Source organism: Cercospora kikuchii (genome assembly GCF_019650295.1).
Source record: "Cercospora kikuchii DNA, contig_00001, whole genome shotgun sequence".
Lineage (NCBI taxonomy): Eukaryota > Fungi > Ascomycota > Dothideomycetes > Mycosphaerellales > Mycosphaerellaceae > Cercospora > Cercospora kikuchii.
In genome coordinates this window covers 1,449,525-1,473,858 of record NW_025408582.1, presented here as the reverse complement: position 1 = coordinate 1,473,858, position 24,334 = coordinate 1,449,525, and the positions used below count along the sequence as shown (strand labels likewise).

At 52.4% G+C, this 24,334-nt stretch overlaps 8 protein-coding genes across 8 annotated transcripts; 3 read left to right on the top strand and 5 right to left on the bottom strand.

Moving 5' to 3' along the window:
- Positions 1-157: 157 nt before the first annotated feature.
- CKM354_000050800 (uncharacterized protein) lies at positions 158-2,839 on the top strand (the record flags this gene model as incomplete). Its single annotated transcript, XM_044795597.1, has 1 exon — positions 158-2,839. The coding sequence occupies one exon, from the start codon at positions 158-160 to the stop codon at positions 2,837-2,839; it is 2,682 nt and encodes an 893-aa protein (XP_044651532.1).
- Positions 2,840-3,054: 215 nt separating this feature from the next.
- Positions 3,055-4,134, top strand: CKM354_000050700 (uncharacterized protein; the record flags this gene model as incomplete). The annotated part of the gene is made up of 1 exon (XM_044795596.1): positions 3,055-4,134. One exon carries the CDS (start codon positions 3,055-3,057, stop codon positions 4,132-4,134), a length of 1,080 nt encoding a protein of 359 aa, XP_044651531.1.
- Positions 4,135-4,902: 768 nt separating this feature from the next.
- CKM354_000050600 (uncharacterized protein) lies at positions 4,903-10,819 on the bottom strand (the record flags this gene model as incomplete). Its single annotated transcript, XM_044795595.1, has 7 exons — positions 4,903-5,316; positions 5,371-5,540; positions 5,594-5,644; positions 6,235-9,401; positions 9,487-9,642; positions 9,850-10,035; positions 10,086-10,819. 7 exons carry the CDS (start codon positions 10,817-10,819, stop codon positions 4,903-4,905), a joined length of 4,878 nt encoding a protein of 1,625 aa, XP_044651530.1.
- A 701-nt stretch (positions 10,820-11,520) lies between these two features.
- Positions 11,521-12,738, bottom strand: CKM354_000050500 (uncharacterized protein; the record flags this gene model as incomplete). Its single annotated transcript, XM_044795594.1, has 1 exon — positions 11,521-12,738. One exon carries the CDS (start codon positions 12,736-12,738, stop codon positions 11,521-11,523), a length of 1,218 nt encoding a protein of 405 aa, XP_044651529.1.
- Positions 12,739-14,680: 1,942 nt separating this feature from the next.
- Positions 14,681-15,691, bottom strand: CKM354_000050400 (uncharacterized protein; the record flags this gene model as incomplete). Its single annotated transcript, XM_044795593.1, has 1 exon — positions 14,681-15,691. One exon carries the CDS (start codon positions 15,689-15,691, stop codon positions 14,681-14,683), a length of 1,011 nt encoding a protein of 336 aa, XP_044651528.1.
- A 573-nt stretch (positions 15,692-16,264) lies between these two features.
- On the bottom strand, positions 16,265-18,301 carry CKM354_000050300 (uncharacterized protein; the record flags this gene model as incomplete). The annotated part of the gene is made up of 4 exons (XM_044795592.1): positions 16,265-17,309; positions 17,418-17,523; positions 17,581-18,057; positions 18,124-18,301. The coding sequence occupies 4 exons, from the start codon at positions 18,299-18,301 to the stop codon at positions 16,265-16,267; spliced, it is 1,806 nt and encodes a 601-aa protein (XP_044651527.1).
- An 847-nt stretch (positions 18,302-19,148) lies between these two features.
- CKM354_000050200 (uncharacterized protein) lies at positions 19,149-20,156 on the bottom strand (the record flags this gene model as incomplete). Its single annotated transcript, XM_044795591.1, has 2 exons — positions 19,149-19,998; positions 20,050-20,156. 2 exons carry the CDS (start codon positions 20,154-20,156, stop codon positions 19,149-19,151), a joined length of 957 nt encoding a protein of 318 aa, XP_044651526.1.
- A 283-nt stretch (positions 20,157-20,439) lies between these two features.
- CKM354_000050100 (DNA-directed DNA polymerase gamma MIP1) lies at positions 20,440-24,018 on the top strand (the record flags this gene model as incomplete). Its single annotated transcript, XM_044795590.1, has 1 exon — positions 20,440-24,018. The coding sequence occupies one exon, from the start codon at positions 20,440-20,442 to the stop codon at positions 24,016-24,018; it is 3,579 nt and encodes a 1,192-aa protein (XP_044651525.1).
- Between the last annotated feature and the right edge of the window lie 316 nt (positions 24,019-24,334).

Here is a 24,334-nt window from a genome sequence, read left to right as displayed (position 1 = left end):
TTGTTCTTTAGTGCTGACAAGCTTGATCTTTGCCCTTTCTTTCCTTGCCATCCCACATTTCGCTTAGCGGCCCGAATCGCGGGCGAACGCGTCAGTTTCGTGTCAAGCAACTTCCGCTACCACTTTCATGCAAGACATGTAATTTCGTCGTCTCGCCATGGACGACCCGTTTCCTCTGGGCCGCCCGTTCGAAGCTGGGCAATTATGGCCGAAGTCGCTCTTACCTGACCTACCGGGTGAGCAGAGCATCTTTGGGAAGCTGGACAGCAAAATCGAAGCTTTGGAGGCACTGGAACACGACGATGCCGGATGCTTCAGCCTTGATTGGGACATCCCAAACTTAGGAGACGGAGACAAAAAGCTCAGCCCACCGCCAGCTGATGTCGAGCGTCCGCCATCGCCCCCTGGTGACAGCCTCGCTGCAGCTGAAGACGACCTAGCTTGGAACTTCGACCCTGACAAGGATGACAAGCCTGAGCTGCCCAGACTCTGTACCTGGGAAGATTTTGAAAGGGAAAATCATGCAGCTGTATACGGGGCTACTTATCTTCCAGAAGCGGGACCAGCTGCATTCGATGCGTTAGCCAAATCCTTCGAGACAAGCATTGGAGTCTTGCCGCAGGATTATGCTCTCAGATCACTATGCTTGTTGGCTCTTGGTCGCTCATCCAGTCTATTCCAGTGGACCCATGACGAGGACAAATTCACGCCGATGCTGGAAGGTGTGGTGATGACTGGAACAAGTCTGAGTTGCTCAAGCAGCTTGATGAAGGACCTGTTGACAGCGGGTACCATGATTGTGAAACTTCGCACTTTTGCCAACTCTTCTCGCATCTCAAATGTTTGCCCTGCAGCAGTGGCATTGCGATCATGTGTTGCCCTTGTTCTTGACGCCGTCGAGGAAAACATATCCAGTGGAGTGAGCAGTGTGCGGTCGGCGCTTCAATTGCAGCAGTTAGTGAAGGGTCCTGCGAAATTGCTTAGGCTTCTCATCGCGATGTGCGAAAGAACAAAAGCAGTTCACAACGACAAGGACTTTCTGTCGCTATTGTCGGAATTTGTGCAAGAACTGGCCGAGCGGGAACCACAATTCTGTGCAATCTTGCAGTCCATCTTGGCCAGGGTTTCGGCTCCTTGGTTGGAGGAACTACTTGCAGATCTCGGCCTGAGTCCTCAGATACTCGGTCATAGTGAGGCAGGACCTGATACACCGGTTCTTGGACATAAGCAGAGACATGGATTTCTGAGCGCGAATGATCGAGATCTTGTACGAGTTACGAAGGATGCCGTCGCTCTGCTCAGAGAACATTCACCTGATCACCCGCTACTGATTTGTGGCAGTGAAATCATTGCCACTCGTCTTGTGACCACGAGCAAGCACTCGTCACAAGGAGACTATATTGCCAAGCAATACGAAGAAGAAGCAATAAATGCCATGTTGGGAAGCGACAAGCCCGCAAGTAGTGATCTTAACGACAATTCTTCTGGCCGCGATCCTGGAGAAACCCTCCCTTGGGATGAGCTTTCTGGGCGCTGGCTTTCCGATTTGGAGATGTTGATGTCTGGAGCACCAGGAAAGCAGGCGAATGATTCTGAGCAGCTTTACGACGATGTGCTCAACGCGCTCTCAAACAATGCCGAAGAAAGCTCATTAGAGCTCTTGTATACCTCAGCTTCCCTGTCACCTATTGAGCAATTCCGACCGATCATCATTGTCCAGCACAGACTGGTGAGCGGAGTGCTTCTGCGTCAATTGCTGCGACAACACGGTTTGCGCAAGCAGCTGGGGCTACAGCGTTCCTTTCAAATGCTCGGTAATGGCACCTTTGCTGCTCGCTTTTCGAGAGCATTGTTTGACAAAGATGTACAGTCTGCTGAAAGAAAGCGCGGCGTGGTTCCTACTGGGGACGACTTAGGCCTGCGTGTTGGAGCTACGAAAGACCAAAGATGGCCACCAGCAAGCTCAGAACTGCAGCTCTCGCTTATGGGTCTTTTGGCTGAGGCAAGCAACAGCGAGCATACATCATCTGTGCAGACGTCGCTCTTGTCCTTTGCGATACGAGAGCTACCAGAGGAAGAAATCGAAAGAGTCCTTGACCCTCATTCGATACATGCTCTGGACTTTCTTAAGATTCAATATACAGCACAAGCACCACTGGACTCAGTGATCACGACAATATCACTCCGCCATTACGATCAGATCTTCCGCTTCTTGTTGAAGCTGTTAAGGCTGCTGCACGTCACAGCAGAACTGCCTAAGACTGCACCAAACAGTCGCTGGGAGTCCGCTGACGCCGAGACACTATCGTTTGCGCATCGAGCTAGAGAGTGTGTCGTTGTAATTGCAGACCACTTCATGAGCATTGGGATCACTCCTCCCTGGCAGATTCTCATTGCTACCATAACGTCGCTTGAAAGTGATCTCCAGTCCGAGGATGAGAACGGAACTTTTGGCGCGAAAGCTGCGATGGATATTGAAGGTCTGCGTCATATACACGAGGCGTGTCTAGACCGTATCCGTACCCGGCTCTTCTTGAAGAAGAAACAGCAGAAGTTGTATCGCGGCATCGAGGATGTGCTGAGTAGCATACTCAAATGTGCGACGGGTTTGCAGACGCAGACCACAGATACCGTGGACAGAGCAGACCACGAGCGTTTTCGGCAGGACCTCGTGCATCTGCTGAACACACTGGCTGAGACGGTCGAGAAGCCAGCGAAGACAACGTCTGCTGTGGATGCGGAGGATGCCGACATGACTCGGGTCTTGTTGTCGAAATTGGACTGGAATGGATACTACACTGGCGCGACCAATCATGCGCGTAGCACAGCATCACTGTAGGGCAATGTCGGCTTATTGCGAGGTATGTGCTCCTCGCAGTTTCTGCTCAAAATGGACAATCTGCGCTGTGCATGCCGTTGATGAAGAATGTGTCGAGGCCACTGAGAAAGGGATATTTTCCAAGTAGCACGTGGCCGTCTATCTGAAGACCGAATCCTGACCGACTTGCGGTCGCCAATTGAACGCTCCCTCGAGCCTGCTACACCTCGAACAATATGGCTACCTTACGAAATTTCGCCCTGGCTGTAAGTCTTATCGGCTTTGTGCTTGCGCAGGACACGCCCCTGCCACCCGCGTCTGAGACCACTGCCGCAACTTCTTCGCCGACAACGACTGCGGTACAATGCGGAGGAGCAAATTCCGCCAATGGAACAATCTACTCCGATACTTCAAGTGGAATCAACAAGACATTCATCATTGAATGTGGTGTCGACTATACTACCACCGCAAATGAGCTCCTTGCCTACCTGACTGTCAGTGGACCGGTTGAGCTTCTCTTGTCAAGCTGCATCAGTTTGTGCGCCAATACAGCTGGTTGCGTTGATCTCAGCTTGACCGGTAGAGCCTGCTTATTGAAGTCCAGCATCGCTGGGCGCAATGCTGTTCCAAGAGAGGACGACTTCGGTGGTGCTCGCCTGCTATCGCCCTTGCCAGAGGTTGCATCAGTACAGTCTGCATCAGCAGAGACTACATCAGCGGAGACTGCATTCGTGGAGACTGGATCAGGAGAGACTGCCGCGACAGACTATCTCACGTCTACAAGCTCATCTTCAACGTCTACCCTCACATACTCAACGGCTACGACGACTGTGCATTATGCTCCCAGCGCAACGCCGAATGATCCCAACTGGATTCTCACTCCGTTGCCATATGCGCCATGGATGGATCTTCCCCCGACGAGTTCGCGAACCATCCTGGCATCTTCAACTGTCTCTTCAGGCTCACCAACTGCTGCGCTCAGCTCAGCGACTACCTGTAGACCCGATACAACACCATCGTGTCCAGCTTGCAACCGTAGATTCATGACAATTGAAGATCCGGACAACACCGACAATGCGTACGGTTTCCGAATCCAGTGCGGGACCGAATACCTAGGAGGATCCATGGACGGCGGAGGTGAGGGCTACCGAGGGCCACGGGGCTTCAGGTTCTGCGTTGAGGATTGCGCCTACACGCCAGGTTGCGTTGCTGTTGCTTATGATTACGCGGCGGGCGTCTGCTCGTTCAGCAGCACGACTGATGGAGGGAGCAATGCTAATAGCAGCATCTGGGGCGCGTTTTCGCTGGACTACTAAGAGAATGAAAGCTGCATGTGTAGCCATAAGCCAGATGACCTCGATGAACGAAGACAGTATGTAGTGAGCTTGCCAGCCATAATCCCAACCGCTCGACAGAGTGCACAACTCCCTATCATGAACTGCGCAAATCTGCGACAGGTGCTTTTGCAATGTGCGAACAAGTGGCCGAGAACTTGGGTGCATCACTTTAGAGCAGTTAGCAGGGTTTTCTCTGTCACTCACTGTTTCGACCCAGTTGCGCACACGCCCGATACGAAGACGGGGCAACAATCCATGTCTGTTCAATGGAAACACGCATTGCAATGGAAGAGACGACCTACTCCAGGTCTGCGTCTCAACTCGAGACGGGAGGTAGCCCCATCCTAGAAATTGAAGTTCAAAGCCTTTCAGTACGAGCAGATCTCGCCTTCCGCCATATCTCTCCGCCCACGGTAGTAATTCTATAAAGGTGTATAACCTATCCGTGTTTCGACTTTTACACTCGCCACTCCTGAGGCCAGCCCACACTGAGCAACAGTCTTGTGTGTAGCTCTTATTAGGGCCATGTTCTATGAATCCGACTGTGAGTTACCACCACGATGTCGAATCTGGAACATTACGTTACAAGATGCGACGTGGATCTGTCCGTACCTGACATGATTACTGATTCTGCTTCATCATATATGCTGGGCGTCCGCGGCGCTTCCATTCGATATCTGACGCACCCTGCAATATCATTCGACAATCTGAAATGCCGTCATGCCTCCCAAGCTCGGTTCTTGCTCCTCAGGCGGTGACCGTCACAGTCTGCTGGTATTGTACCGTTGATCTGACAGTGGCGACTGGAAACTGGGTACTGATGATCGTATTCTGCACTGCAAGAGTGCTCAACGCTGTTCCAACAACGGTCGTCCTCACCACAGTCGGTACCACAGTCACCACTTGCTGCGTTGTGACCTGAACGATAGTAGTAGTGAAGACTTGGAGCGACACGAAAGTAGTGGGCACGACCCGCAAGGAAAGAGAAACGGCTGTCCGATCTGGCAAGGCAGTCGAGACTGTGGCCGTTTGGGTGATCGCTGAGGTGATAGTGGCCAAACGGGTTCCGACAGAGGTACTTGTGAACGGGAAGGCGGTGAGACTCGTGCGAGTGATGAATATGGTGGTGATGTATTGTACTGCAGGAGGCGCGTAGTAGATCTAGACGAATTGATGAGCGTGCCTTCTTGAGCCGAGAAGGACTGGGGCACTCACCTCATTATATCCAGCCCAATAGGGTGCTTTGATGATTGCAACATTGTTCGTACCATCTTCTGAATCCTCAGCAAAGGATATTGGCAGTCGTTCATTGGGTTCGTCGGGCTCAGAGTCTAACACAGTCCAGCCGTAGCAATCACCAAGATTCGTGCCAACATCCGGCGCATCTGTAACAAGCAGTAAGTCAAGTGTGAATTCGTCTTGCGCGTGGTGACCATACCTGGATCGTTGGGTAGGAAGTTCCATGCGAGGCAGTACGGATCCACATGGCCTAGGTAGTCTGTCAGCGTTGTGGCCTTGCAAAGAGATAGGTTTGAGGCTGTACAAAGAATTAGGCATTGCGATCTAGTCACACCAGGTTGTGTGACGTCGCCATTATCGTCCAGATACGAAAGCATGCCCGCGTTGCATCGAATGATATAGATAGATAGATAGATAATTCTTATACGCCGGTCTACCTCTTTTAACTAGAGTAAGCAGCACGCTCTATATAGTTCGGTCGAGGGAAAAGCCTTCGAAAAACCCTCGCGTTCTCTTTTACTTTGCAGTCTGCGTAGCCGCTTCCTTCGTTCCTGTTTTCCTTCGGACAATACTAGGTTTCTAGCGAGTCCTCCTCTCACCAGGTCCTATCCTTTCCCTTCTCTCTTCCCCTTCCCTCCTATACCTCTGTTCTGGCAAGTGAGAACTGCTCTAGGATACCTTCTTGGATTAGCCATTTGGCCGTAGCATGCAGTCCTCTTTTTGTGTTTGCTAGGTCCTTCCAGTTTGTAGATCCTCCTTCTTGGAACAAAAGGTGTCTTCTCTCCCTCCACCTGGGGCAGAATATGCATACATGTTTTGGTGTCTCATGCCCCTGCCCACATTCGCAGTCTGGTGTGAATCCTGGGACTCTCCTTTTGGTGAGGTATTGCCTCATCCCAATGTGCTCTGTCCTCAGGAGTGTGACCATTGTGCTCTCTGGTCTGGTAAGTCCTTTGTGCAGGCTTGGTCCTATGGCAGAGGAGGTGGTGGTTCTCCATGCAGGTGGCTGTTCTCCTCCTGCCCTAGCCCTTCTTTCTTCCTTGTCCTTCTCCCACTTCCTGTCCCACTGGTGTTTTGCCCACCATGCCTTGCAGCCTGGGTGTGTCTGCATTGTTGTCTCTTGGCCTTGGACCAGCTGGAGGATTTCCTCCTGTCTGGTTTGGGTTGGTGTTGCAGGGTTCCTTGTTCTCCTTCCTGCTTGTGCTTGCCTCTGGATCTCCCTGCACCTGTCTTTGATGTATTGGTATGCAGGTTGTGTTTCTTGCTTTTTGGATGCTTGTCTGGCTAGGTCTTGGGTGTACAAGTGGAGAGGAGCAATGTTTGCTTCTCTCTCTAGGACAGCTGTTGCAACTGACTTGTATGCTCCAGTAATGTTCCTCAAGGCCTCCCTCTGGACCTTCTCAATAGGCTTGGTGAGGTTCCTGCAGTAGCCTTGTGTGCCCTCTGGGCTGGACCAGACTTGGCAGCCAAAGGTGATTGCTGGCCTTACCACTGCTGTATACAGGTGTCTTGCTCTTTGGAATGATGCTCCCCATGTAGACTTGCACAGCCTCTGGAGTGATTGCATCTGGTGGGCTCCCTTTGTTGCTGCCTGTTTGATGTGTGGGCCCCATTTGAGCTTGGTGTCCACCCATACCCCAAGGAGCCTGAGTGAAGGCAGTGGTTCCCCATTAAATCCCTGGATTTGGACTGTAGCCTTGAGGTTGTGTTTCCTGCTCCTGGTGAAGTGGATGAGCTGGTACTTCTGTGGTGCAAACTCTGCCCCATGTCTCCTTGCCCATTCTTCACATTTCTGGTGGGCTTTCTCCAGTTGCCTGCAGTTTTCCTCTGTGGACATACTGTATGTGAGGATGTTGGAGTCATCCACAAACCCCATTGCTGAGGTGTTCCCTTCATGCAGTGTTGGGAGCAGGGTAGAGGCAAAGAAGAGGAAGAGGATTGGGGATAAGGTGGAGCCTTGGGGGATTCCTGTGTTCTGGGGCCTTGGCTGGTCCATGAACCCTCCTAGCCTCAGGCAGGTGGTCCTGTCTTGGAGGAATGATTGGATGAAGCCAACAATATGTCCTGGGAATCCTTTTATTCTGATGTTGTGGAGCAGCCTCTGGTGGGAGACCTTGTCAAATGCACCTGAGATGTCAAGGCAGAGCATTGATGCAACTGCTCCAGGCCTAGTCTTCCAAATGGTTCTTACTTGTTCAGTAATAAGGTCCAATGCTGAGGTGGTAGACCTGCCAGGCCTAGCACCCATCTGTTCTTCTGGGAGGAGCTTTCTGTCTTCAGTCTCTTTGGACATCCTCTTGGCAACTATAGCTTCTAGGACCTTTGCAATTGTGTTGAGCAGGGCAATTGGTCTGTATGCTCCTGGCTTTGTGTAGTCTGGTTTCTGTGGTTTCCTGAGCACCACTGTGGTAGAGTGCTTAAAGGCTTTAGGGTGGTATGCCATCCTCAGGCATGCAGTGAAGAGTTTAGCTAGGATTGGGGCAAGTTGTTCCCTGCATTCTTTGAGCAGGAGGTTTGGTATTTGGTCAGGTCCTGGGGCCTTGTTGCTAGGCAGTTTTCTGAGGACTCCTTCTACCTCCTTTAGGTTGACCTCCACCTCCATCTGGAATTGGGGTGGCAGTTGTGTGTGTTGAATGTCACTTAGGTCTGCCTCCCTTGGGTTTGGGAAGAAGTGTTTTGCTAGGATTGCAGCCTTGCCCTCGTTGGTGTCTCCATTATGCTCTGTGTTAGCTAGGCTTGGGAAGTGTGGCAGTTGGTGCCCTTGGTTTGCTCCCTCTCTTGCCCATTTGGCCATTTTCCAGATCTTCTTAGGGTCCTCTGTAACCTCTTTCATTAGTCTTCTCCACGCTAGGTTTTGCTCTCTCCTCACAACCTTGCTCCTGGCATGTGATGCCTCAAGGTATTGTTTGTGGCTCCATTCTGTCTTGCTGTTCCTCCATTCTCTTCTCCTTCTCCTTGCTAGCTTTGTAGCATCCTTGCACTCCTGGGTCCACGCCATCTTTGCATAGCCTGATGGTCTGGCTGTTGGAACTGTCTCCTCTATAGTTCTCTGGATGGAGGATTGTATTCTGCAGGCTAGGGTGTCCAGGTGTTCTCTTGTGTCAAGTGGGAGTTGACTGAGTTGGTCAATGTCCTGGGCTATAAGGTCCTTGACTCTGGCCCAGTTGGCGGCTCTCCACTGCTTTCTCTGGCCTCTTCCTGTTGGCCCTTGGAGGTTGATGCAGAGGGTTGTCCTGAGAGGGATGTGGTCAGAGCTGTGTGTTTCCTCTGGGAGGGCTTTGCATTCCTGGATCAGGTTCTGGAGGGAGAGGCTGACAAAGACCAGGTCCAGTGTTTGGCAGCTGGCCATATGTCTTTCCCATGTAATTGTCCCTGGTTCTAGGGCCAGCTGCAGGTGGGCCTCTGCAGCTGTTGCAATGAGTTTGTCTGCCATATAGTGCTGGGTCTGGGTTGTGTTTCCCCCCCATCTTGGGTGGTGGAGGTTGAAGTCTCCTACTACTACATGGCTAGTAGTTGTGTCTTTTGGGGCTTTTGAGAGGGCTTCTTGGAGTGCAGGGATAGTCCCTTCTTGCCTGTGGCTTGTTGGCCCTGAGGGGTTGTAGCAATTGTGGATAGAGACAGTTCCTGCGGGTGTTTGGATTTGAATGGTTACCAAGTCACCTGTGTTGTGGAAGAGTGGTGTCCAGCTGTCCGTCCTGATCTTGTCTGATACCAGTAGTGCAACCCTTGGATTCTGTTGGGGTGGGAGGACTGCAAAGTATCCTTTCTTCGTCTTGGTCTTGCCATTTATAGTGTTTAGCCATGGTTCCTGCAGTGCTATTACTGTTGCCTCTTCTGCTGCTTGGCTGTTAAGGAGCAGAGTCTGGGTAGTGTTTGACCTGTTGACATTGTGTTGGTAGATTGTCAGGGTTTGGTTATTCATGGGACACCTGGGAGAGGAGCTCAATTGGGTCAATGTCCATGTCTTCTTGGGGGGTGCTTGTTTCCCCTTGGGTGTCCTCTTTCTCCTGTGTAGGGGGAAAGTGGAGCTTGCTTGCCTGCTTCCTGCCTGCCATTGCTGTTGCCGTGGTGCCCAGGGGCCTGCCCTTGTACCTGACATCCCTCTGTAGGGGCTCAGCTGGTGAGGCTTTCCTCTTGAGGATTGAGGGTTCTACGGCCTTGTCTTGTGTTGGGTCTGAGGCTGCCTCCCATTGTTTTTTGAACCACTCTGAGAATGCTCTTGCTTTGGCCTTTGCAGCTGCTTTGTAGCTGCATTGGAGGGAGTATGCCTTGTGGTCTCCTCTGCAGTTGCAGCATTTGACCTTCTTTTCCTTGCACTGGTCTGTCCTATGCTTCCCTGCACACTTCCCACATGTATCCTCTGTGGCCCTGCAATGGGTAGTAATGTGTCCAAAGCTGTTGCACTTTAGGCATTGCACTATCCTCTGCTGTGGGTGGTATGGTTCCACCACACACCACATTGAACCAATAGTAATGCCCCTCTTGCACATTTCTCTTGCAGTCTGCCTGTCCTGCACTGCCATTACTACTGAGGAGAAGTTGGTTTCTTCCCTTGCCCTCTGGTTCTTAAGCCAGAAGGCTTTACTGATCTTGAGTCCTTCTGGGAACCAGGTAAGGTTGTCCTGGTCCAGCTGGACCCAGCTATTCGCATCCTCTGGTTTCCAGGAGGTCCTGATGCTGTGTACAATCACCTGAGTGCTTGGCACTTCCACCTGGGCTCCTGGGTATGCAGCCTTGAGCCATGATTGGTCCTTTTCCAGCCTGCTTTCTCTCCTTCTCTGTGGAGGATGACTTTGAGGTCTCCACTTGGGAGTTTTTGCACAGCCTTAAATTGCTGCACTCCGAGTTTCCTTCTGAGCTCTTCGTGGCTCATCTTCTTTGCTGTCTCCCTTTCTTCTTGGTTTCCCATCTTCACTGAGATGGTCATAGATGCCTGAGGCTGGGGCCTTGGCATTGTGTGTCCAATTTGGGCTGTTTGGGCCCATGTTTTTGGGGTGGCAGTGGTGGGTGTTGGGCGGCTCTGGAGGGTTTTCTGGATCGCTTGAAGAGTCTGGGACTCTTCCTGGCGGAGGGCGTGGTGGAGGAGGGCCTGTTGGGCCTGCTGGAGGAGGAGAAGGGTCGGGGAGGGGGAAAGGGTCGACTGGGAGTCGAGGTGGCTCTGGATCTGTTCGGTGAGTGTCTTTAGGTTCTTCTGGATGGTCAGTTTCAGAGTATCGGTGTTAGCAGTGGTTTTCTGGCCTTGCGGGCCAGAGGGAGGTGGTTGCGGGCGGGTTTGGGTCGCCTGGGAGTTGGAGACGCAACCTCCTTCTCCCGGGCTCCCTCCTCTGCTCGCGACGTCGCGGTGTCGGTCGGGGGGTGTTGTCGCGTGTTGGGAGGCCTCGAGGCCTCCCGCCGTCGTCGTCGTCGCCTGCTGGGGCGCGTTCATGTTTGAATTGAAGTAATTAGTAGTCTTATATCCATCGAATGATATACAACTCGCGTCCAGCAGGGGCGGCTGTGAAATATTGCAGAGTATTGTTATCGCCAGGACATGAAAAATCGCTCATATCGGCGACAGCCCCGGGGACCAAAAGAGTTGAAGCGAAGCATGCCAACAGCCGTAGGGCTCGCATCTCGAAAGGACCCAGCGCGTAGGCAGAAAGCGGCGAAAGCAGAGACAGACGGGAGCAAATGCTAGAAGATGCAAAGTTGAGAGGTGATTACTCGCCAGATGTTCCTCGCGTGCATACCACGGCGACATACGCATACATTCCTCGGATTAGATCCGATGGCTCTCTTGCGTTTCGCGTCAATAGCGCATGACTTCTAGACTGCACATTTGAGCAACAGAGTATCGCGCACCCGAGTCATGTCAAAACACATCCCAATTCTCCCAGCCGCTGGATCGGTGACTAGTGGATGTTCTTCGGGCTCGTGCCGTGTTCCCCAGCAGCCAGCTTGAAAACCGAATACTTGCACAAGCATCATTCTCTGGTAATCGTGAACATGTCCCAGCCCCTCGGAATGAAGATTCGTCTTGGTTTCGCGCGGCGACGAGCCGGAATTCGGCTACTGTCAATAGTATTGCACTATGTCCGGTAGGGGTATATTCTGTACACAGTGTTACAAGTTCTTCGTGTGGTATTTTTATCGTGGGCCTGCTCGCTCCGCCTCAATTTGAGATTTCAAGTCTTGCAACACCTGCTCTCTTTTGCGGAGATGCGCCTCTAGTCCATCGACCTGCTCCTTGACCATTGCGATTTCATCGTTGAACGACTTGAGGCTCTGTCCGCTCTTCGCTTTGCCTTCGCCGTTCTCGAGGTCGCGCAATTCTCGTCTCTTGTAATCTAGCAGCTGCTCCAGCTCCCGCTTCACGAGTGCGGGCTTTGAATCTTCTCGTCTTCCGCCTCGCGATCGCTTCTTTTCCGCCGCTTCTTCGACTTTGGCCATCTTTTCCTCGATCTCCTTCAGCTGTTTCTTCAGGCGCACTTCCTCCCAGTCCGCGTCTTTGGGGGTGTTGCCAAAATCCGTGCCCTTCGGTTTCCGCTCTCCCACGCCTAAGCGTGACAAATACGTGTCTCCAAACTTGGCTTTCTTGCCTGTCAAAGTGTCGTCCCGTTTATTCGTTCCCCACCGATCAGCTGCGGACTGCACACGATCGATGTTGTATTCTATTCTTCCTTGTTCGAAGGTGGCTCGGAGTGAAGGAGGAACGGATCGCGGTATTCTGTAACCTTCGTGTCGATTGTTGAGAATATGCAGAAATGCTAAGCAAGCGTCTTTGTTGATGCCTTCCTCGCTCTTCGGATTGACCAAGTTCCATGCGCTTCTGACATCAGTGTCCGGAACGTCCAGACTTTCATATAGCTCAGCAAGCGCCTCAAATCGTATCAGTCCGGTTCGCGTATCCCTGCTTGATGTGTATATCTCTTCGTATTTGGTGCGTTCGTTCGGCGGCATATACCAATCGAATCCATCTTTCAGGCCTTCATTCCCCTCGTCGTCGTAATCGGGCCGCTCCCACCTCTCTCCTCCACCACTAACAGCGCGCGTCGCTTGTACGAGATGCGCCTTGCTCTCCGGCACCAGCCAGTCCGGTAATGTCTGTGGCACGTCCAGGTACTCTCCATTCATGATATCATATATCAGGCGCATTGCGACGCAGAATTCCTCAAAGTCTAGGCGGCCATCATTGTCGACATCTGCTAAATCCCATATTCGCTCCAGCTTATTCTCCGGCAGCTGTGAGTTCTTGAGCACGGAGGCAGCCTGGGTGCCGTCCAAATGTGACGAGCCATTCGAGAGCGATGAGAAGATCTCCCAGTAACGGTCGATCTCCCATTGCTCAATCCGTTTCTCGGGCATGGTGGGTATAGCTGTGGCGGACGTGTAGTGTAGGGCAATGTGTTCGTGTTATGTTGTGAGAGATGTCTTGGAGCTTGCGAAGCGACTGCGGATGCTCGGAAAGCTTGGAGCATGTGACGACAGCGCCAAGATTTCAGCGACTTCACTTGCCGGACAGTCCGTCACATGCATTCGGGGATCGGAAAGCAGGGCCACTGACTCTATGCTTTCACTCTCTAGAATCTGAACTGGTCGAATTTGGACCTAATGAGCTGTCTGATTGGCAGTGATGCATGCAGAATTGCAGAGTAAATGCCCTGCTCTGTCCCTGGTATCCGCGTATGCATTTGACGGACTGTACGAATGTACCTCCTGGCTTTCTAGTAAAACAGGCCGAAGAATCGCGCTCCAAGCTGCCCTTTTGAAAAGCACCAACTTTGGGCAAGGCTCAAGTTGGTGCTTTCCTGGCTATAGGTTATAGAGAAATTATGTTCACAACACACCGCAGTTAGCACTACTGCTATCTATGGGTATTTCCGGCTCTTTCCCAACGGCGAAGGAAGCCAAGATCAGATTTACATGTAGGCAAGTGCAGCTCTGACCTACTTGCCTCAGCTCGATATCACTTTCCTGCGCAGTAGCGAAGACTTGTGAACGCTTCCTGCCAAAATGAGAGAGAGGGTGAGAGATTGCAACTTGTACTCGCTCCGTTTCAAGCAGAATGACAGACCCATTGCTTTTACACAGCACCAGTTCGTCCCATCAACACTTTACTCAGAGTCACGCTTACGTATTCGACAGTTACACGCACTCCATCATTCGGCGATCGCGCCATGGACCACATTCATCGGCTCCCTCCTGAGCTGAAGGCAATGATACTGAGCCAGCTATCCACAAGAGAAATCATCCAGAACGCCCGCGGTATCGATAGTCAATTCCGCGCTTTGGTCGACGATCCTGGCAACAACGTTTTGCTCTACAAGCCAATATCAGATCGGGAGAGACGAAGGCTGCGGAGGGAGGTGGCTGAAGTGACGAGCTTCCCGGAGGGAATGGATTTGTTACACGCCTTTCGCCGCTTCCTTGCCCGCCGCGGTCGCTGGACGAGAGTTGCATTTCAGAACTGGACGAATCGTATTCTTGCGGAACGATGGACGCAAGAACGCCTATCGTCGCGAAGAGTCGAATGGAGCGAGGATACCAAAAATTGGTATCTTTCCTGGATCCTATTCCTGCTTCGCGTGCTCTTGAGCCTCTATTCACAAATACACCACCATGGACCTCACCTCTGGAGTGACATACCCCAGTTCACGGACTCTGCTCATTTCAAGCAATTCCTGCAGGCTTGGGATTCCCTTCCTCCTAGATGGTTGCTCGAATGCGCTCCTACAGCCCATTCTAACGATTCATCACCGCAAGCTTCATTGCAGCTCCTGACGCAGTGGTTCGTCCAGATCGCACACGGTCGTTTGAAATGGTTGAAAGGGCGAGAAGGCCCTTCATATAGCTTCCATCCACCCAGACTGGCAGTTACGAGTGCCAGTTATATCGGTTCTCCGGCCTGGGACCGGTTGACTGCAGGCCACGGTTTACGTCCGGACCGTCGGCATAGGCTGCCGGCTGGGAAACTACTGCGAATCCTTGGAGTACCTGAAATCCCAGGCTTTGGACCCGGCAAGTTCGACGTGGAAGCATGTTATTGTATTCGGATGGACCGGGGTTATCGGCGGCTTGAAAGCGCTCTGCGTGGTGAAGAGGCGTCATTGAAACGCCAGCATCAAAGCTGGATTCTAGAGCAGATGTACGTGTTTTGAACGATGATCTATCTTTCAAGTCGCGTAGTTGGTCACTCGAGCATTCGTTGGGTAATGACGCTTACAGAGCGAAAGTTGGGAGCATTCTTGTTGGGTCTTACTTCAGAAGCACTATAGAGATGAGGAACGGCGAACGTTGTCGTGTCTCCTCATTTGTCACCGAATTCCTCCACGCCGAATGCTTGGTCTTGCGCCCATGAGGGCTCGCCGAGCTCTACACCAGCCCACCATCTCTCAATGAACTCGTTCACGGACACCGGCTTCACTTGTGGGTACGCTCTGTTCAGCTCATTACCAGCGAGAGCCCAGCCCCTTGCCATTGCGACCCTCGCTTGGTTGTAGAATGCCTTACTCGGGTCATTCCTCGTCTCCCTTTCTAACACCTCTATCGCATTTTCTCTCACCAAGAACTTCCTCCCACTCATCCTCTCCAACTTCTTCACAATCTCTTTGAAACTCGTCACATCACCTCTCATCCCCATAACAGGCTCCCACTTCCTCTCCGTACTCAACGCCTCCCACACAAACCTCGCCACATCCCTCATATCCGTCAAAACTATCCCCGCAGATCCATCACCCGCAAAGTCCGCCGTCCCAGCTCTCACATTAATCACAAAATTCCAAGGTCTCAATCCCGCTAAGGCTTCTTCCTCTCCAGATGTACAACCTTCTCGAATCCCGACCTCGGTCATATCTTTCGGAGTACCAGTCGCAAGAACAGACATGAACAGTCCGCATTCGAATCGAGTGTACTCTAACCCACTCTGTTGAACGACTTCCCAGACACGAGCTTTCGGTTCATAGAGATCAATGCCTTCGTATCCGCGACCCGCGTATTCGGAGGGAGCGAAGCGTTTGACGCCGGCTTCGACAGCGGCTTTGATGAGAGCGACTTGGGCGGAGTAGAGGGCTTCTGGGGAACCGCCGCCGATGAGGGAAAGGATAGTGTGGACGTCTTTGAGGTTGTTGACAAGTTGAGCATGGTTATTGTAGTCTGTTACTCGGACTTCGAGGTCTTGGATTGAGAGGTCTGGTTGAGGGGAGCGGGAGAGGACGATGAGCTTGTGTTCTCCGTTGTTGAGCTTGTTGAGATGAAGGAAGGTCTTGAGCATTGTGAGGCCGAAACCTGTTGTTGCTCCTGCGAGTGCTACGATGACCATTTTGGTTGTTTGAGAGGGCTGCGGGTGAGAGGTTGTATCAAATCAATGGCAGCGAAAACAAACTGACTAGCTAAGAGAGTAAGACTGTGCTGATCGTGCTTCTGATGAGAAGAATATGAGAGTACTTGTGCCACCTCATCAAGGAGACGCAGAACGATATACTTATAGGCATTTCTTGTGCGCGATTCGAGAATCCTACTGTCTTATCTCCACAGTATCCAACGTCAAAATCCGTTAGATATTGGTAATATGGCCCCATCTTGAGCAGATTGAATCCTCTTTTCTCAAGAAGTTGCATGTCGACGGGCTATATATCTGACCGGCTGCCAAGACTTTGAGCAAGTTAGGGCTCTCTGCCGACTACCGAGCATCTTCTCGGCGGAAGTCACGAATGGCTCGCGCCCTGTTCATAAACATGCAGCATGCTGTTGTCTGCAAACCTCATTCTCTGGTCTATTCACTCGTATCATTCAGTCCATATCGTTGCTATGTACAAAAAGGGTATAATCATTGCTGTAAACGACGCACATATATTCATTACGCTCAAAATTCAGACTTCTTTACCACGGCCGTTCATGCAGATGCTTTTGAAGTTTTGGAGGATGGGCTCTTCAACTTGCGACCAATACGGGACACGAGACTTGGCTTCCGCTCTCCCGTTGTCTGCGGAGTAGATGTCTCCAGCACTGGATCGCCCAAGCCTTGTTCCGCAAAGCGAGATCCATCACCAGTCGCTGGCGGCCTTGATCCGAGCGAGCCTCGTTCAGTACCTGGGACGCGACCTGATGTGGAGTTTTGCGACGCCTTGGTCTCAGGATTTTTCAGCGCTGCTGGCGATTCGGTCTTGGAGTGAGCTGGTGAATCAGTATTCTCACCTTGTGTGACTGGTGGTAATGCTGTGAGAGGAGCGGGCGTCTCACTGTCCTCATTGACCTTCTGCAGGGAGTCTCGTGGCGCTGGAGAATTTTCAGAAACGGCAACGGAGTTTCTGCTGGGCGCCAGGCTTGCACGCCTCTCTCGCTCTATCGATGCTTTCTCACCGAGCACGATACCTCCAGCAGTCGGTATCCTGCCTGCGGTTTTGGTTGAAAAGCGACGACTGTCAAGAGTGGACGGCGATGTCTGGGTGGTTCCGACAGAAGTGGTTCTTGTCAAGCTCGACCGAGTGCTGTTGGTATCAGAGTCGCCATACACCTTTCCTTTGCCCTTATCGCGCTTTGGCGACGCAGCCCCAGGTGGCACGTCAGCTCCAAGATGATTTGGCGGCCGGATCGCACTATCCACCTTTGGTTCAACAACGGCGGGCTTTGTGTCGTTCGGCACAGGAGCTGCTTGCTGCACAGAGGAGGACTGTGTGGGCAGGGGTCGCTTCTCCTTGGCGACCTTCACAGGCACGGAATGCTCTCCCAGAGCAGGCAGTGGGTCTGATCCAGCTGGAGCTTTCGCTTTCGGGTCAAGATCTGTCTCGCCTGATGCACCAGAGACGCTCTCTCGTTTGGCGAATGGGTTGCTGAAGAGTGAGGAGATGCGTGTAGATCCACTCTTCGCAGCTTTGTCTCCGCTCTCTCCGACCGGCTCGGACTGCTTCACCGGTTCTGGCCGTGGTTCCACAGAATTGCTATAACTCATCAGATTGGTTTACGAACAAGCTACACACTCGCTAACTAAAGTACTGATGGTGGTGCTTGCACTGATAGCTTTATTCACCTGGCACGCGCGTACTCACCTGCTTTCTTCCTTCTTGGTGTAGGCTCCCGCGGTTCCCTCCACTGGCCCATGGTTGCTCGTCTTCGGTTCCAGTGCGCCAGTTGGTTGCTTATCGACCTCAGCAGCTGTCGAGCACTGTTAGTTCCCAGAGCAGTACAATTATGGATAATTGGGATACTTACTGACGAATGCCAGACCTTTATTAGATTGTGCTGGGTCTTCCTTACCGCCCAGAGCTCCCTCAGCGACGGCTTCTTTTATGGACGAATGCTGCTGGGTGCCAGCGCCATATGAAGACTGTGTGTCTGCTGCGCTAGAAATGCCAACGAATTGCAAGCCTTGATTCGTTGTGGCTGGATCCTGCTCTCTCGCCGTGGCGCTTGACTGCTCGACACCAGAAATACCCGGAGCTGCACCAGTATGCTGAGCAGCCTGGCCACCTAGTGTCGAATCCTCTGAATTCCCGGCATCGTACGGCTGATCAGCAGTTCCTTCGCCAGTCATACCAGAGACTGGCTCTTGACCCTGCTGCTCTGTGACTGTGGCGTTGTTGGAGGTTGTCGAACTCTGCAAGCCCACTGCTGAGGCCAAAGTAGAAAGAATTCCTCCCCCAGGTGCGAGAGCCTTCAAGGGAGCTGCAACATCCTGGTCATCGGCAGCTATACATGAAGACGTCAGCTTTTTGAAACCTGAAGAAGTCCTACGAAGCTTGTTCTGTAACTCACTCGTAGAATTGGCACTCTCGCCAGCAAGGTGAGAGTCTTCCACATTGCCGGAGTCGTAAGGCTGATCTGCTGTGCCAGCACCTGTGACGCCGCTCACAGGCTCTTGGCCTTTGGTCTCGTTGTTCGCAGTGGTGGTGTTGGCATCGCCCAAGCCAACAGCGTTCTTTAAGGTTTCCATATCTAGGCGCAATGGCCCCAAACCCAATCACTGGGCCACGATTCAAGCTCAGCTGAGGACGAACGTGTCACAAGTCGGAAATCGCAAACGCGTGTCTGTACTTTCGGATAATTGTGCCGGCGGAGGTCTGCCTTGAGTCGCCAACGAGGGTCTGTCGGTAGTGCAAATACGAATTTAGCAAGAACGAGTAAGTGGAGGTGAATGTCAATGACCAGATAGCCGCATGAGATAAACTCTGAAGCTGTCTTCTAAATGGAGAAGCTTCAAGGCAGAGCATGCGGGCACGCGATGTGATGATGACGTTCCTAGCTTCGATCTACAGCCGCCGCAAGCACGGAGCGGTCCAATCAGTGGCGTGACCAACACTCTCTTTGACTACGCAGCATGAACGAGAAACAGGTTGGTACAGTTGAAACCACAGACAGAGAGATCTTCAACGCACCCATCTGTCATTGCGCTGTATACGTAGATCTTGTAACAGGAACCGATCTCACGCTGTCCTGGTTTGTGGAGGCAGTGCCAGCTGCACGGCAGCTTGACCCCAAAGCTTGGCCTCCAACTTCGTGGTGCTAGAGCTCCACCAGCCCGCTTCTATTAAAACATGCAAGCGTGAAAGGGTATCATTTGTAGCATGCATCATCCTGTTTTCCCATGGCCTGAAACCCGATGTTGTAAATCAAACACGCCTCAAACTCCTCGCTCAAGCATTTCAACCAGACGTCAAATCGGAACGCGTGGCCCGTGGTGATGTTGGACATGTCGCAGATTCCTGTTCTTGCATGGATGTGCAATCCTGATCCCCAGGTAGCCATCGTCCAAGGTGCTCTCTGAAGGTAAGATTCCTGGCCTATGCCTTTTGCTTGTCCTTGTAATGCGTATCGTAGTGCTTCTTCGTCATGAAAGAAATGGGTATCATATCTGCTTTCTTCTTGTGCGATAAGTTTTTGCGACAGACAGGACAACTGCCATGGCCTCTATCGTTGGTCCTCGCAGCCGCAACGAGAGCTTGGTGCAAACATTCGTGGCAAAAGAAGTGTCCGCATGCGGTGGCAGTACAATTCGTGAAGTTCTCCAGACAGATGATGCACTGCCTACGCCCAATCTTCTGAGGCATCGAATCATCAGAAGCCTGCTGCTGTGCTCTGATGGCTTCTTGTTGTTGAGCTTGCAATAGCTCTTCTTCTGCCGACGGCGCCTCGTTTGCGAGGTCGATTTCCTCTATCTCCCCTCCTGATGCACGCCTGCGTTTCGCACGTCCATCACTGCCCGACGCTGTGGCATCCGTTGATCGCTTACGTTTCGTTTGGCACGCTGGTGCTGGTGGAGAGGTTTCTGTAAGGTCGACGACGCTCGAGCGGCGAGCACGCAGACGGCGTGCCATTACTTCTTCGTCGTCGTCTTCAGATTCGGTGTCCTCGAGTGTGACGAATTCGTGCGAATCGAGCGAGGTGGGTGTGGAAGCTTCAGTGGGGCCTGCGGGCGGCTCGTCTTGGTCGAGATTGAACGCAGGCAAAGGCGCCCGCTCGAATTGCAGATATGGAAGTGGCTCGAGCTGTTCCGTTTGCTCGCGGCTCGCGTCTGGAAAGAAGTGGTCGTGCCGAAGTGAGTGTCGTGCAGGCGCGGAAGACAATGTTGGAGCGGAGCGGGGCAGGGGTGGCGGCGTGTCGTGTGAATAAGCCGTCGGGGCGACATGTTCACTTGCAGCGTCAATCATGCTCACTGCTCGGTGGCCTGCATAGTAGACTCACTTCCCATCATGATGAGATTCACGCATCTGGCTGCCATCTGGCTCCTCGACAGCTTCTCCAAAGTCGCCCTCCCAATCATCCAACGCCTCGAAGCCCCAGGTCGACATATCGACGATAGGAATAGTAGGATGGGATTACATGGTCGAGGATATGGAATGCAGATGTCGGAACTGGTCAAGGCCAGGACCCACGAGATGATCGGCACGCTTCGGACGCCACTGCACAAGCCACGCGAGCGCCGGTAAAACGGGAACAGGACAGGGCCTGAGCTCGGTAGGGCTGAGAAGCAATGCTGGCCCATGACATGCTTCACTCGGCCTGCCTCAGTCACGCATCGATCACATTCATCAGCAACATGTCCTGACGGGGAGCCAGTCCATCGCACACGCCATGCGATCACCATGTCATCGCCAACTGGTCCACGCCGTCGAACGCACGCAGCAAAGCTCGCTCCTCGGTCGCATTCCCCTGACGCGCTCGCGTGCGCGCAAAAGTTATGCCACCGCGACGGCCACGCAAGAAGTGCAACATGAGCCACCCACACGGTCACTCGCCGTTCCAACGACGCCTAGACATAACGAGATAGGCGTCCAGCAAGTCAGCGCTTATGTCCATTCACAATTGTTCCCATCCCCGACGGCCCCGAAGCCAGACGAAGAATTGGTGGCACTAGCGAAAGACCATCTTGCCCGCCATGAATTGCTCGGCAAGACAAGTGATACCTCAGAGCCCGTTGGTTTCGACTTGCCTGATCTGCAAGGTGCATCGCTGGACGAGCACTTCTACAGATTGGGCATGGACAGTGCTGAGCCATACTTGAGCCTGGCCACAAAGTATGCCCGTGCCTCGCCGCCACCTAGGCCACGACGATGGGTGCAAAGGAGTGGTTGGACCAAGTACCATCCTGATGGCACTGCAGAGCCAGTGGAGTACCCACAAGAGGAGGTAATCACCTTTGACACAGAAGTAATGTGGCATGAGACGAGCTTTCCCGCCATGGCTTGCGCAGTCTCGGACCAGCATTGGTACGCCTGGCTGTCACCTTGGTTGTTAGGTGAGAGTGAAAACGATAGGCATTTGATACCACTGGGGCCTCGAAGCAAACCACGAATCGTTGTCGGGCATAACATTGGCTACGATCGAGCGCGGATATCTGAAGAATACAGTTTGGAACAATCGAGAACTTTCTTCGTGGACACAATGAGCTTGCATGTTGCCACGAATGGCATGTGCAGCCAGCAACGACCGACTTGGAACAAGCACAAGAAGGAACGAGACATGCAGGATAAGATCGCCGCCTCGGATGATAGCGCAGACTTGGCTTCGCTACTTGAATCGGGAAAGGCATCGTTCGATAGCGAGGAGGAGCTTTGGGTTGGCAGAGCTTCCGTGAACAGTCTTCGAGATGTTGCCAAGTTCCACTGCAACATCACAATCGACAAGGCCCGTCGAGAGTGGTTCGGAGAGCTGGATCGTGCGGGCATCGTAGAGCGTCTCGATGAGCTACTAGACTACTGTGCGGCTGATGTGGACATTACTCACAAGGTCTACAAGAAGGTCCTGCCACTGTTCCTCGAGACTTCGCCCCATCCAGTCTCGTTTGCCGCTCTCAGACACTTATCGACGGAAATCCTGCCCGTGGACAAAAGCTGGGAGGCATTTATCGCAAATGCAGAAGCTACATATCATCGACTATCCTCGGGCGTGCAGGAAAGATTGGTCGACTTGGCAGAACGAGCAGTGGCGCACAAAAGCGAGCCTGAAGTATACCGCAACGATCCCTGGCTGTCGCAGCTTGACTGGAGCGGCCAGGAAGTTCGCATGGTGAAAGGCAAAAAGAAAGGGGATCCACCACGCCCGGCTGCACGACAGAAAAAGCCAGGAATGCCTATGTGGTACAAAGACCTCTTCAGTACTAATGATGCAGAGATCGCACTCACTGTGCGCACCCGTATCGCGCCTTTACTTCTCCGCATGGCATGGGACGGGAATCCTCTCATCTGGTCAGACAAGTATGGATTTACATTCAAAGTCCCGCACTCGCACTCGCAAAAGTATCGCGACCAAGGCATGACTGAATGCGACATGATGGAGGAGGAGAACCTGGCGCTGCACGACGACCTGGATCACACTTACTTCAAGCTGCCTCACAAGGATGGGCCCGAAGCGCGCTGCACTTCGCCCCTTGCCAAAGGATACCTTCGATACTTTGAGAATGGTACACTGTCTTCCGAATATGCATATGCCAAGGAAGCTCTGGAAATGAACGCATCCTGCTCGTATTGGATCAGTGCTCGTGACCGCATCATGTCGCAGATGGTTGTGTTTGAGAAGGAGCGTGATCATGCGGTCTCGAGTGATCTGGGTTACATTCTGCCACAAGTCATTCCTATGGGAACCATCACCCGCCGAGCTGTCGAGAATACCTGGCTGACCGCGGCCAATGCCAAGAAGAATCGTGTTGGGTCTGAGCTGAAGAGCATGGTGAAGGCGCCACCAGGATATTCTTTCGTTGGCGCAGATGTCGACAGTCAAGAGTTGTGGATCGCCTCGGTTGTGGGTGATTCAAGTTTCAGAATTCATGGGGGCAATGCCATTGGATTCATGACATTGGAAGGTACGAAAGCAGCAGGCACGGATCTGCACTCGCGCACAGCAAAGATTCTGGGCATCTCTCGTAACGACGCTAAGGTCTTCAATTATGGTCGGATCTACGGCGCAGGGTTGAAGTTCGCGCAGAGCTTGCTCCGTCAATTCAATCCTTCTGTGACCGAAGAGCAGGCGAAGATCACCGCAACGAATCTATATCAGGAAACGAAGGGTGCCAAGTCCGGTAGCAAGGCGCTTCGTGATCGCAAGTTCTGGCGTGGTGGGACCGAGAGCCTGGTTTTCAACAAGCTTGAGGACTTTGCGGAGCAGGAACGACCGCGAACGCCCGTCCTTGGAGCAGGCATCACAGAAGCCCTTATGCGACGCTTCATCAGCAAGGGAGGTTTCATGACCAGTCGCATTAATTGGGCAATCCAGTCCTCTGGTGTCGATTATTTGCATCTCCTCATCATCAGCATGGAGTATCTTTGCAAGCGATACAACATCAATGCTCGTTTGGCATTGACGGTTCACGATGAGATTCGATATCTGTCAAAGGATGAGGATAAATATCGAACAGCGATGGCTCTTCAAGTCGCCAACGTTTGGACACGAGCCATGTTCAGTCAACAGATGGGCATCGATGACTTGCCACAGTCGTGCGCCTATTTCAGCGCTGTCGATATTGACCACGTGCTGCGCAAGGAAGTCGACATGGATTGCGTTACACCTTCGCATCCAGATAAGATCCCGCCCGGGGAATCTCTGGACATTCTTCAGCTTCTGGCGAAAGGCGATCAAGCTTACCTGAACTCGGCTGAAATTCCTACCCAGGCCCCACGACCAGAAGTGTTCCAATACACACCTCGGCGACCTATCATGGAGAGTCTGCAGACCCCGAACGCGCAAGCCTACCTGCGAGCCCAGATAGCATCCTCACCAGCGGAGCTGAACAAAATCATCCGCGACATGAAGAAACCCGTCACGAGCAAGAAACCCTTCCCAGACGAGGAAGACGGCAACGACGGCGGCTTCCGACCAACAAAACCAGCAACGAAAGCGAAATCCTCATCTAAACCTCGAACGCGAAAGCCCAAAGCCACAAAACCACAACAACCTCTCATCGCAGCTAAAAGGACCTACCCCAACTCTCGCACTTTCGATATGCCTTTCTACGATAACGTCTTCGCCAGAGCCGACGATTGGGCTCAATTCGGCAACGATGTGTCATCTTCTTCAGATGCCAAGACCAAAGGCAAAGGCAACCTCGTCGGCGCCCCTTCGACTCTTGGTCTAGGTCTTATCAAACGAGCACCTTTCAATCATGCTTCTACGAGGTCTGTATATCGATCAACTGCGGCGACCACGCCTGTATATTAGATAAGGAGGAGGAGACCGTTATTGCTGTATCATCTTTGATTCGCTACACTGTGTACAGCAGGACAAAGGAAAAGAATATTGTATGAGTTGTGGATGTATGAGTGTGCGACAAAAATCTGACGACGAAATGGCTGTACAGTTTGTTATTCGTTCTGTAATAATAGTATAGCAGCCGCCTGCAGTTCAGTGCAATGTATGAAAGATCGAAATACTGTACAATTTTTGGTTGCTGAGATTTCCGTTATCCTCTTCACGTCTTGCGCGCTCCATCTGAGCCCACGAAATGAGTTCATTTCGCCGCTCTTCCAATGCTCCG